General features: G+C 46.5%; 1 protein-coding gene across 4 annotated transcripts in view; it reads left to right on the top strand.

Moving 5' to 3' along the window:
• Positions 1-13,015, top strand: part of MAST3 (microtubule associated serine/threonine kinase 3) — a 310,520-nt gene that overhangs the window by 191,308 nt on the left and 106,197 nt on the right. For all 4 annotated transcript variants that reach the window (XM_063915977.1, XM_063915987.1, XM_063915998.1 and 1 more), the window contains 2 exons: positions 11,227-11,294; positions 11,417-11,502. In XM_063915977.1, the coding sequence (XP_063772047.1) occupies positions 11,227-11,294; positions 11,417-11,502 (154 nt within the window). The remainder of the gene's footprint in view (positions 1-11,226; positions 11,295-11,416; positions 11,503-13,015) is intronic.

Genomic DNA, 13,015 nt, shown 5'->3' on the forward strand with positions numbered 1-13,015 from the left:
TACCTCTCTGAGAACGCTCCTCGGGAGACATCCGTCTTCACATTCTGGTGTGCCCTCAAAGCAGTAACACGAGGGACAGCGATTCAAACAGCGGCTAAACTTAAAAGGGAATATCGTAAAAAATTTGAACAAGCTGAGCTTGCAGTCGCTTCCTTGGAGAGTTCTCACAAGGCACATCCACATGATAAAACCCTTCTTAAATCATTGCAGGAAGCCAGAGAGGCGGTAAACGTTTTCTATTTAGCGGAAGTCCAACGCAACCTGCATAGACTGAACCAAAAATTCTATGTTTATGGTAACCGGGCTGGTAGGATGCTAGCGAGGAAGTTGAGGGGCAGGAAAGCTAAGGAAAAAATTCACATTATCCATTCGGATAGGGGCAGGAGAGTCTATGATCCTGACGATATTGCGAAAGTCTTTGCATCTTATTATGCCAAACTATATAACTTGAAGGAGGATTCCTCCACTTTTCAACCTTCAGGCACGGATGTTCAGAATTTTCTGGGCAAATTTCCCCTCCCTTCACTGTCACCGGAGTATTGTAGCTCTCTTATTGCGCCTTGGACTTTAGCGGAAGTCGAAAAGGCTATTGACTCCCTTCCAGCAGATAAGGCCCCGGGTCCCGACGGTTATCCTTCTGGTTTCTATAAATCTTTTAAGTAGAGTTTGGCCCTGGTGCTCTTATCAGTGTTTAATGAAGCCTCAGAAGTTGGACGCTTCCCCAAGGAAATGCTGGAAGCTCGAATCATCACCATCCCCAAACCGGGAAAAACTCCCACCTCAGTCCAAAATTTAAGACCAATTGCTCTATTAAATACGGATTTAAAACTTTATGCCAAATTAATTGCCAACCATATCAGTCCCCTCCTCCCCTCTCTTATCAACCCTGATCAAGTGGGCTTCGTCTTAAACAGACAGGCCCCAGTTAATACGCAAATGGTGATTATTGTCATTGAACATTCTGCCTGTAGAAAAGAACCCCTCCTAGTTCTGTCTCTGGATGCCGAAAAGGCGTTCGATAGGTTGAACTGGTACTTTATGAGATTAACTCTTGACAAATTTGGCTTCTCTGGAAGGATCTTAGACTCTATCCTGGCTCTCTACTCCACGCCCTGTGCGAGGGTCTTTGTTAATGGATGTCTTTCTTCACCCTTTAATATCTCTAATGGCACTCGTCAGGGCTGCCCGTTATCTCCTATTATTTTTGCGTTGGCAATAGAACCCCTGGCTGCTTGCATTAGATCCCGGGACTCGATTAGGGGCCCTATTATAAGGGGGCATTTCCCACAAAATCAGCTTATTTGCGGACGATATTTTATTATGTCTTTCTGATCCTGAGACTTCCTTGCCAGTTCTTCATGCCGTTCTTCAAGACTATTCGGATGTTTCCTTTTATAAATTAAATACTAATAAAACTGAGGCCCTCCCACTCAATATATCTCCGACTGTGGTCTCAAGGTTGAAGGAATCGTACAAATATGCCTGGAAGTCCTGCTCCTTGAGATATCTAGGGATTAATTTATCCAGTGAAGATAATTTAATTGAATGTAATTATGCCCCATTATTAAAAGCCTTTACGGAGCTGACTGGGGAGTGGATGCTGCAGGAGGTGTCTTGGCTGGGTAGGATTGCCGCTGCCAAGATGGTCTTATTGCCAAAATTAATGTATCTGTTTCGTGCCATACCAAGACCCCTTCCCAAACTCTTCTATAATAAATTTAACCAGGTCCTGATTAGATACGTGTGGGGAGGCTCTAGGCCGAAAATTCCTAAAAAGATTCTTATTCTGCCCAAACAATCCGGTGGGGTAGCTTTCCCAGACATAGAAAAGTACCATGCTGCTTGCCTGTTAAGTCAGTCTAGAGCAGAGGTGGGCAATTATTTCAGCTGAGGGGCCACTTGACATTTCCTGTCAGTATCCGAGGGCCACATACAAAATAGCAGCTCCCCCCACTTGCCAAAAATATAGGGACATGCTTCATGTGGAAGGGGTGTGGGCAAAAAATAATACAGATTCATATTAGGCTGCACAATAGTCTCCATTATTCAAATTGCGCCACTTACACACATTACACCAGATAGAGCCCCTTTTACACAGTATGGAAGGTAGAGCTTCTTTTACACATTACAGCAGGTAGAGCCCCCTTTTACACATTAACATTTTATTTAGGATAATTATTGTGCAGCAAGCAAATTATCCAGTGTCTTATGGCCCCTGGGGAAAGGTGTGACACAGTGACAGAACACGGGGAGGGGGGGTGACAGTGATAGAACACGGGGTGTGTGGCACGGTGACAGAACACGGGGTGTGTGACACGGTGACAGAACACGGGGAGGGTGACAGAACACGGGGGGGTGACACGGTGACAGAACACGGGGGGGGACACGGTGACAGAACACGGGGGGGGGGGTGACACGGTGGCAGAACACGGGGGGGTGACACGGTGACAGAACACGGGGGGGTGACAGAACACGGGGGGGGTGACACGGTGACAGAACACGGGGGGTGTGACACGGTGACAGAACACGGGGGGGGGGGTGACACAGTGACAGAACACGGGGAGGGGGGGTGACAGTGACAGAACACGGGGTGTGTGACACGGTGACAGAACACGGGGGGGTGACACAGTGACAGAACACGGGGTGTGTGACACGGTGACAGAACACGGTGGGGGTGACACGGTGACAGAACACGGGGTGTGTGACACGGTGACAGAACACGGGGCTGTGACACAGTGACAGAACACGGTGGGTGTGACACGGTGACAGAACACGGTGGGGGTGACACGGTGACAGAACACGGTGGGGGCGACACGGTGACAGAACACGGTGGGGGTGTGACACAGTGACAGAACACGGGGGGTGTGACACAGTGACAGAACACGGGGGGGTTATATGTGACCGAACACGGGGGTGACATGGTGACAGAACACGGGAGGGGTTGGTACAGCGAGAGCTAAAGATCTCTCCCCCAAACCTAAAAACAGACTGACGCCACTGCCCGCACACACAAATATACGCACACTATCACACACACACACCTTTCTTTCTCTCACTCACTTTTCCCATTAACTTTACTGATCTGGCTGGCTGGCAGTGGCAGGAAGGATGGATCTATTCTGTACAAGTCTGGCTCTTGTCCCGTGTAGCTCCGCCCCCTGAGGTCCCGTGTAACCCCGCCCCCTCCTCGGCACGTAGCTCCGCCCCTTTTCGGCTGAACCCAGCCGTTGTCACTGGGGACTCTGGAGGAGGGAGGAGGCTGCTACAACGCAGCAGCAGGGGAGAGAGGCGCCGCCGGCAGCTTGGAGATACTGTAGCTCAGAGCAATGACAAGCAGCTCAGCCGTTCGAGCCGCTTGTCATTGCTCGCTGGTGGGAGGCAGTGGGCTGGACAGGATCGGTTTGCGGGCCGCATCCGGCCCGCGGGCCGTATTTTGCCCACCCCTACTCTAGAGACTGGTTTGACACCTCGAGCCTGAAACCTTGGGTTATTCTGGAAGCTTCTTATTTGAACACGGTTACTCTTCCTGATTTGTTTTCGTTGCCAGCTTCTGCTGCCCAAAGCTGGTCCGGATCTTGCTAGTCTATTAAAACGACCCTAGATTCATGGCATAAACTAGTGTCTTCTTCGGAAGAGATTGCATTACCGTCCCCCTGTCTGTCATTATCCGCTCTTATGTCATTGATTCCTAATATTTCCCTAGTAGATTGGATTCGGAAGGGCCTCTCCACTGTGGGCGATTTTTTTATAGGTGACGTCTTGATGTCCTTTTCTCAAATACAAGAGAGATTTGGGATTCGGACCCAAGACTTTTTCAAATATTTGCAGGTGAGAAGTTGGTTACGCTCACTTGCTCCGCATCTTCACAAACCTTCTTTTCCGGCTTACATTAAAAGCCGACTGGAGACACCCTCACATAAATATGGGATTACGTGGTGGTATCAATTTCAATTAACTGACAGCACACAGTCTAAATTCAAAGCTCAGATTCTATGGGAAAGAGATTTGAATAGATCCTTTACTGATGCAGAATGGGACAGTGTATTTAGGTCTTGTTTTAAAGTCTCCAAATGTATTAACCACTCAGAAATGTTCTATAAGCTTATACAGAGGGCCTACTTCACCCATGAAAGACAAAATAGAATCTGGCCATCACAATCTAAATTATGTTGGAGGAAATGTGGCTCAACGGGGGATATCTTTTATATCTTCTGGGCGTGCCCACTTATACAACCACTTTGGAGAGAGGTTTTCAGTATGGTTAGCATGATTTTAGGATTCACCATCCCCCTGGACCCAGCTTTAGCATTATTTCATTTGTTCGTAGACCACCTCTCTATAGGGGATCGTTACGTCTTGGGGCATATTCTGATGGCTACTAAAGCTGCTATAGCCCAATTGTGGAAATCTGAGAATCTCCCTTCTCTAGCGTTTATTCAAAATAAGATTCACAAACATTTTATTTTTGAAACAGCGGAAGCTAAATACTCTTCCTCAGCTAATTCTATTCACCTGAAATGGTTAGGTTGGTCCGACTATAGGGGGAGAGAAGGTAGGCTAACTGTCTATAGCACTCCAATTGATTTATCTGTGCTTCACCCCACCTAGATTGACCTCTTTAAGAATGTTGTGTTATCAGACAATTTCTTTAAAAAAAAATTTTTTTTCTTTTTGTTGGTTTGTGCTAAGCCTCTTTTTTGTGTTTTTTTCCTCTTCTTCTTGATTCTGAACGCCCAATGTAACCAATTGTATATTCATCCAACTGTGCGTTAAAAGTGCTTTGATTATGGTAACCATTCCGGACTACCCCTATGTTCCCCTTTACTCTTTTTTCTGTTCCCCATTTCTGTGTGAAAAATTTTCAATAAAAATCCAATGTTTAAAAAAAAAAAAAAAACAGCCAGGCCCTCAGTGTGTCCACTGAGTATGCAACTCCCTCTTTTGGTGGTTGAGGAAAAGGAAATTCAGTTTAGTCTAACTATTCAATTTTTGGGATTGGATGATGATGATGGCAGACTCTGGGGTAACAAATGGTTATGCTTCATAAGCTTTTGCTGGGTCCCATGGTTGTAGCTTTTAAATTATTGCTACTTTAAAAAAATGGGCAGACTGCCCAGAATCCTGACAAAGCCTGCATCTTTTATTGCTCACCTCCCACAGTGTAACCTTCAAAGTGCGCCCAACATGGCTGCCCCATATGGTACACTTGTGGATGGGATGAAAAATACATAGGCCTGATGGTTTTGATGGAACCCTACTCTGAACTGTAGGACTCTGAAATCACCCCCATTTTGTGTCATCTCTTCTAGGGGTGGACTATTCCACCCTGGGTAATCCTACGCTGAGCGCCCAAAATGGCTGCTGCACCTGGTACCTTGTGAGGGTGGAATACACAACCCTTGGAAGTTATTACCCAAAATGCCTACACCAATCCTGCATTATGCTTTCTGTGTGCTTAAGGTTTTCTTTTATGTCTGTGTTGCTTGTCTATTGTTGTATTACTCAAATCCTCTGTATCATGTGCATTGTTTTTGATATCTGTAAAGCGCCTTGAGTCCTGTTGGAGAAAGAGCGCTATATAAATAAAATTATTATTATTATTATCTCTCAGGCTAATACTTTTCCCTCTCAGTCTCGCAGTGCCATCGGAGAAACCAACAGTCCCTTTGCAATGAGAGACTTGAAGGATTATGCAATAAACAGAGCAAAATATTTCAGCCGGGTGGTCTTCTGGTTGCCGAATGTCGGGATCCCGACGCACAGTATACTGGCGCTGGAATCCCGACACCCGGCATACCGACACATATTCTCCCTCGTGGAGGTCCACGACCCCCCTGGAGGGAGAATAAATAGCGTGGCGCGCCACCGCGCCCGCAGCGTGGGCAATCGGCCACCAAGGAAAACACTATGTCTGGCATGGGCAATCGGCCACCAAGGAAAACACTATGTCTGGCGCAAACCTAACACATCCCCATCACCCCAAGAACACCATCCCCACAGTGAAACATGGTGGTGGCAGCATCATGCTGTGGGATATTTTTCAGCAGCAGGGACTGGGAAACTTTGTCGAGTTGAGGGAAAGATGGATGGTGCTAAATACAGGGATATTCTTGAGCAAAACCTGTTTCAGTCTGCGTGTGATTTGAGATCACCTTCCAGCAGGCCAATGATCATAGACCCACTATAGCTGCCTCCGTGGCTGCACAAAGAGGCGTGGGTTCAGGCATTAGAAGAAGAGCTGCTCGAGGATATATCTGACAATGCCAGACAATTCCTGTCTCGCAATACCACCGCTGCCTATTACATCCGGAGGCGTCCTCTGAGGCGGATGTAATGGCAGCCAAGGCGTCGACCACGTCTGTCCTGGCTCGCTGCATACTGTGATTGAGGTCATGGAAAGTGGACCTAGACTCCAAAAAGACCTTGGAGGTACTCCCCTTCACTGGGGACACTTTGTTTGGGGAAGACCTACATAAAATAGTGTCTGAATAGCAGTCGCTAAGACGACTTTTCTCCCCACTACTAATCCTTCTGCACAAAAGGCAAAGGGTAACACTTTTTTCGTTTCTTTCGGCCTCATGGGAAAGCATAAAGCTTACCCGTGACATTCTCGTGCTCCCAAAACCACCAAGCCCAAGGCGAAACAATCCTGGGCAGCCCATCAGCCTGCTTCAAAAATGACAAGCCTGCTGCATGACGGGGCGGGCCTTCTCCTGGGAGATCCCAGGATGGGAGGTAGACTTCTACAGTTCACCCAGGTCTGGTTAAAGACCACTTCAGATGCATGGGTACTGGAAGTTGTCTCTCACGGGTACACTGTCACCTTCAAGAGACATCCCCCACGCCAGTTCTGCACTACGGCCCTCCCTTCGGATCCGTTTAAAGTGCAAGCTCTACAAATGGTTATGAGTTCTCTCCTGAGTACAGGAGTGGTTGTGCCGCTCACTACCTTAGTCCCTAAGAGGCAGAGGTTATTAGTCGACCCTGTTTCTAGTCCCAAAACCCAATGGGTCCTTCCAGCTTATACTAAACCTCAAATCTCGGAATAAGTTTGTGAGAGTGTCCAGGTTTCATATGGAAACGCAGCGCTCCATTGTACTGGCTATGGATCCCGGAGACTATATGGTATCCCTGGATGTACAGGATGCATATCTGCATATTCCTTTTGCCATGTCACATCAGCAGTTCCTGCAGTTTGCTAATGGCAGCCTTCACTACCAATTCCAGGCTCTACCATTTCGATTGGCTATGGTCCCTCTGATCTTCATCAAGGTCATGGCCGTGAAAACGGCCCATCTCCGTTGCCAAGGAGTCAGAATCCTGCCGTAGTTGGACGACCTGCTGATTCTGGCAAATTCCCACAAAGTCCTCCTCGATCATCTGCAACTGACAGTGACCTTCCTGCAAGCCCATGTGTAGCTAATCAATTGGAAGATGTCCTCGCTGGTCCCAGTTCTGAGCATGATGAACCTAGGGGCACTATTGGACACGCACAGTCAAAGACTGTTTCTGTCTCCAAACAAAGTCCTGAAGCTTCAGGACAGGATAAGATGCTTCCTTCGTCGCTCCAGAGTGTCAGTACACTTGGCAATGCAAGTACTTGGCCTGATCGTGTCGACCTTAGACATGGTAGATTATGCTCAATTTCATTCTGCACACTACAACGGTTAATCCTTTCCAAGTGGGACAGCCTGCCTCATCGGATCAGATCTTTAATGATATCTTTGACTCAGGAGGTTCGTCTGTCGCTGACCTGGTGGTTCCAGGACAGCAATTGAGCAGGGGCCATCCCTTCTGGATCCCCGACTGGGTTCTGCTCACTACGGGCGCCAGACTGAGGGGATGGGTGTTGGAGCAACACTCTTTTCTAAGGTCGTTGAACCAAGGAGGATTCACTCCTTCCAATAAACATTCTCGAGCTGCCTCTGCCTCTGGTACAGAACAGGCCTCTTCAGATACAGTCTGACAACGCCACGACGGCATACATAAACCATCAAGGCAGCACTCGAGGCATGGCAAGGTTGGGAGTGTCAAAAATCCTTTGTTGGGCAGAACGCCATCTGCCAGCCATATAGGCAGTGTTCATTCTGGGCGTCCTGAATCCTGAACTGGGAAGCGGACTTCCTCAGTCGCCAGGATGTGCACGCCGGAGAGTGGAGTCTTCATCCAGAAATCTGTCAACTCCTGGTGGACAGGTGGGGCTACTGGAGCTAGACCTCATGGCGTCTCGACACAATCGCATGGTTCCGTTCTTCGGATATCGGACCAGAGATCCTCAAACAGCGTTTGTGGGCGCACTGGCGGTTCCATGGAACTTTCGGCTGCCCTATGTGTTCCCTCCAGTGTCACTCCTGCCCAGGGTCCTATGGAAGTTCTAACAAGGAGGAATACAACTTCTAGTCGCTCCAGCGTGGCCCAGACCTGCAGGGTCTGTCGACAGAGTGTCTGCTTCTACTTCCTCAGCGACGAGACCTCCTCGTTCAAGGCCCTTGTCTCTACCCAGACCTGGCCAGAATGGCTTTGACGGTGTGGCTCTTGAAGCATCACCCCTGTGGGTCAAAGGATTTTCTGAGGTGGTTATTCAAACTATGTCGAAGACCCGCAAACTGACCTCTGCCCGGATTTAATGCAGGGTCTGGAATTCTTACTTCACCTGGTGTGCTGATGAAAATTCTGATTTCTATAGATTCTGTTTTTTTCTGCAATTCTGATGCCTATAGATTGTTTTTTCTGCAAAGAGGCCTGGACTTAGGTCTTCATCTGGCCTCCCTCAAGGTTCACATATCTGCCTTGTCGGTATGGTTTCAGAGAAAGATTGCGTCTATAGTTGATATTCATACATTCACACAGGGTGTTCTGCGGATTCAGCCTCCTTATGTCCCTCCTGTGGCTCCATGGGCTCTGTCTGTTGTACTGCATACCCTGCAAGAGCCTCTAAATGAACCTCTTGAATCGTTGGCCCTTAAATGGCACACGGCCAAGGTCCTGTTCTTGCTGGCTATTGCCTCTGAAAGATGGGTGTCGGACTTAGGCGCTTTGTCCTGTCGTCCACCCATCCTGTTATTTCACTGTGACCGGGTGCTTCTGTGAACTTGACCAGGTTATTTACCTAAGGTGGTGTCCTCTTTTCGTCTTAACCAAGAGATTGTGGTTCTGGCCTTTATCTCTTCGGACTTGTCTCCCAAAGAACGTTCTTTGGATGTGGTTAGGGCTCTCTGTATCTATGTGGAGAGGACTGACTCTATTAGGAGGTTAGATACCCTTTTTGTCCTGTTTGGTTTCCACAAACGTGGCTGGCCTGCGAATATGCAAACCATGGCTAGATGGATTAGAATGGTGATTGCACAAGCTTATGCGCAGGCTGGACTCCCAGTTCCTGCTGCTATTAAAACCCATTCTACCCAGTCTGTTGGACCTTCTTGGGCGGCCCGCCATGGTGCACCCGCAGAACAATTGTGCAAGGCAGCTACGTGGTCCTCTGTGAACATGTTTCTTAGTTTCTATGCCTTTGATACCGTCGCCTCCCAGGATGCTTGATTTGGACGCCGGATTCTAACATCCGCTAAGGCGCGTCCCCTCCCTTGAGGAACTGCTTTAGAACATCCCCGATGTTTTCCTTGTGGAAACCAATGTAACATGCTGCAGAAAAGGAGAGTACTCTCTTTCTGCGAGATACATTGGGTTCCACAGGGCGCCCACCCTGACGCACCTAAGCTTCTTTGTTGTATGGCATTAGCCGCTGGTACCTTCTCCTGTCGTGAGAATGTGGTTCTATGTGACTAGCATCTGCCTTCTCTTTTGCCTGCTCCTGCATTGGACTGGTTAACGACACTGAGCTCTCCTGTTGGCGGGGTTATAGAGGAGGCCCCAATACATCTTGGGACAGCTAAAGCTTTAGCCTGTTGGTGCCTCTGGATCAAGATCCACTCTACACCTCGATGTTTTCCCTGTGGAACCCAATGTACCTCGCAGAAAGAGAATTAACAATGATAAGTCTTCCATAACTCTCCTTTTTCTTTCATAAAAGACCTGTTGATAAAAGTCCAGATGTGTTTGCAGGATGCGCTACATGTTCATCCTCTATTTGTGCTTCCTATAATTCGGCGGTATATTAGCCTGATGTTGACTGCCTTTCTACATCCTCCCTTTAAGCCATTCAGGGCCTGAGTCAGGTTTGTCAGCAAAACGGAAACACAGCTGAGCAAAACCATGTTGCTCAGCAGGTGGGACAGACGTAACATGTGCAGATAGATTTAGATTTGGGTGGGTTGTATTGTTTCTGTGCAGGGTAAATACTGGCTGCTTTTGCATGTATACCACAAATGTTAGCTTTATTTTTACACTGCAATTTCTGTTTCAGTTTGAACACACCCCACCCAAATCTAAATTTCTCTGCACGTTACATCTGCCCCACCTGCAGTGCAGCATGGTTTTGCCCAGTTGCTTGCTTTTTAGATTTGCGTACACCTGAAACAGGCCCTCAGTTCATTGGGAGTTCAAGTTGCTTATTTGTCAGTTTTTCTTTTTGCTATTTCTACAGCTCGGCAAGTTTCAGAGCTAGGTGATCTGTCCCTTTCCATAGGATCGGTCTGTCCTTATTTCCAAGACTGCACTTCATGCTAAAGCGGTCTCCCGTTTTCACATTAATTAGGATATTGTGCTTTAGACAATTGTAGGTTTCCAGGTCTAGTTCAATGGATGTGACCAGGACTTATGTTCAGAGAATATGTAATGTCTGTAAGATAGATGCTCCCTTGATCATCTGTAATGCTAAGAAAAGGGGTTGTGCGGCTTCTTAGCAGTCCTTGCCTGATAAATTATTTTTACAATTACAGGCTTACAGTGGGGATGGACAGTCTGTTCTTGAGTATCTCAGGGCTCATTCTTCCAGACCGGTGAGCGCGTCATGGCCTGGGTGGCACAGGGCTTTGGCTCAACAGCTGTATAGGGCACTGATTGGGGAGCATCTTGTGGATAAAACTTTTCCTAGATTTTAGTGCAGCTTTATAGAAGGCTACCTCAGTGCCAGCTTATGCATCCTATTGTAATATTGTCAAAAAGTGACAGTATAAGGCCAAATAACACATTTTACATTTTAATTCAGTTCTAATATCAAATTCTGCAGTTAAATCATAAACCCATTGTATGGATCCATGGCATAGCCAATTTGTTTTTCAGGTCATGTATCAAACAACTAATAACAATTTTGCCCCTCTGTGTCTGCAGAAATTGTTCAGCTTGATCATTATGATGCAGAGTCAACTCTACAACTGGAACATGAAGACTATCAAGATGTAAGACCTGAAAGATGAGAAAAATATATATTTATTTAAATAAACATGTATCTCTACCCCATCCTTTAGTCATAGGATGTTTGTTGTCAGTTCTGATGTCTTATATTCTTCCTGCATTTCAGACATGTGTTACAAGCACTCCTACTAAAAAGAATCCAGGAGAGAGTGATTTTGAAACCCTCAAACTGATTAGCAATGGAGCCTATGGGTAGGTGATGGCAATGTTCTTTCTGGTGTCCCAATCCACCTTTTTATGTATAATATAAAGATGGTCTTTGTAGTAATAAACAAGCAAAGATACGATTACTATAAATGAGAAGATAACCAAAAAAAAGGTTAAAGAGCAACTTAAAACTTTGGGATCTTATTCTAACATGTTGGCCATTGGTACTAAGCAGACTTAAGGTCCCTTGATTTGGCTGTGTAGATGCATTATGATATCCACACCAACTGTATGGGATAGAAGACATCTTGATGCCAAGCTCATTATGGTGGCTCACTACCAACTATTTTTTTCAAAGCTCTGTATTCCTTCATCAAAAAGCAATCCTGTGGCTTGTAGAAAAAGCAAATCCTAGTTGGTGTACAAGATGTCCCATTGGTATACTGTACAGATTCTAGCCTAAGTGACTAGTCACTAGTAGAAAAAGCAGGTTTCTTCAAGATCTTTCTGTACCCTCCTTGGGAAAACGACTATCTCCTGTCAGGGGGGGTTGATATGATATGTCGACATGTCAAAATTAGATGTTCTTCATGGTCACGTTGACATGCTTAGCATGTCGAACTTGATAGTGTCAACATTCAACATGTCAGCACTGATGAAATGTCAACATATCGTCCCTGGTGGCCCAGCAGCGTCCTTTGGGTCGCTGTGGTCATTTGACTGTCTGTTCCAGCTGAGTCATCTGGTGGAGCGGCGTTACGGTGCCTACACTAGCCCTAATCCCTACTCCTGACCTAGAAAGAAAAGAATTATACTAGCCTGTGACCCACCCATCAGCACACCAACACATGAAAACATTGCCTCCATTTGTAGATACTCAGTTGAGGGCTGCTAGGATTTGCTTGAACTTGTACTGCACCGATAAACCCATGCAGAGTTCCAATTAGCATATTCTACAGTAAACACGTGGACGCAGATCCGACTCTTCATCAGCCCTTATGATAGGAATTCTTCCCGGGAAGCACATATAAAGTTAGGCTGTGTATGACAGTCTATCTCTGGAGCAAGGGACCTCCTCCTGTCTCTGCAGTGCATTTTTCCAGTTGGCGTGAATGCCTGCCAACTGAAATTCATCCAGCCATCTAGTAAATAAAAATGTAATGAGTGCAGCTAGAATTTTTCTGATAAAGCTATAGAAAGACTGCACGCTAACAAGCTACTGTTGGTCATTTTGGGGTTGATTTATCAAGCAGTGAATAGAGTGGAGAAATTGCCCATGGCAATCAATCAGCATGTTCCTATAATGTTATAGAGTGTACTTGATAAAGGCTACCTCAAAAGTAATTGGTTGCTATGGGCAACTTCTCAATTGGTCCGTTTCTCCACTCTTTTCACTGTTTGATACATTTACCTATTTATATGTGAAGGTATGATAACAGCCAAAGCACTTGGTACCTGAATGGAGGCATGATTAACTCCTATGCAAACTAATGCATCTATTGAAGCTATTTTCTGCTTCTAAATTTAGCTGACAGTTTGACTGCTGATCTTGGCGACA

The sequence above is a fragment of the Pseudophryne corroboree genome, chromosome 1 (assembly GCF_028390025.1).
Source record: "Pseudophryne corroboree isolate aPseCor3 chromosome 1, aPseCor3.hap2, whole genome shotgun sequence".
NCBI lineage: Eukaryota > Metazoa > Chordata > Amphibia > Anura > Myobatrachidae > Pseudophryne > Pseudophryne corroboree.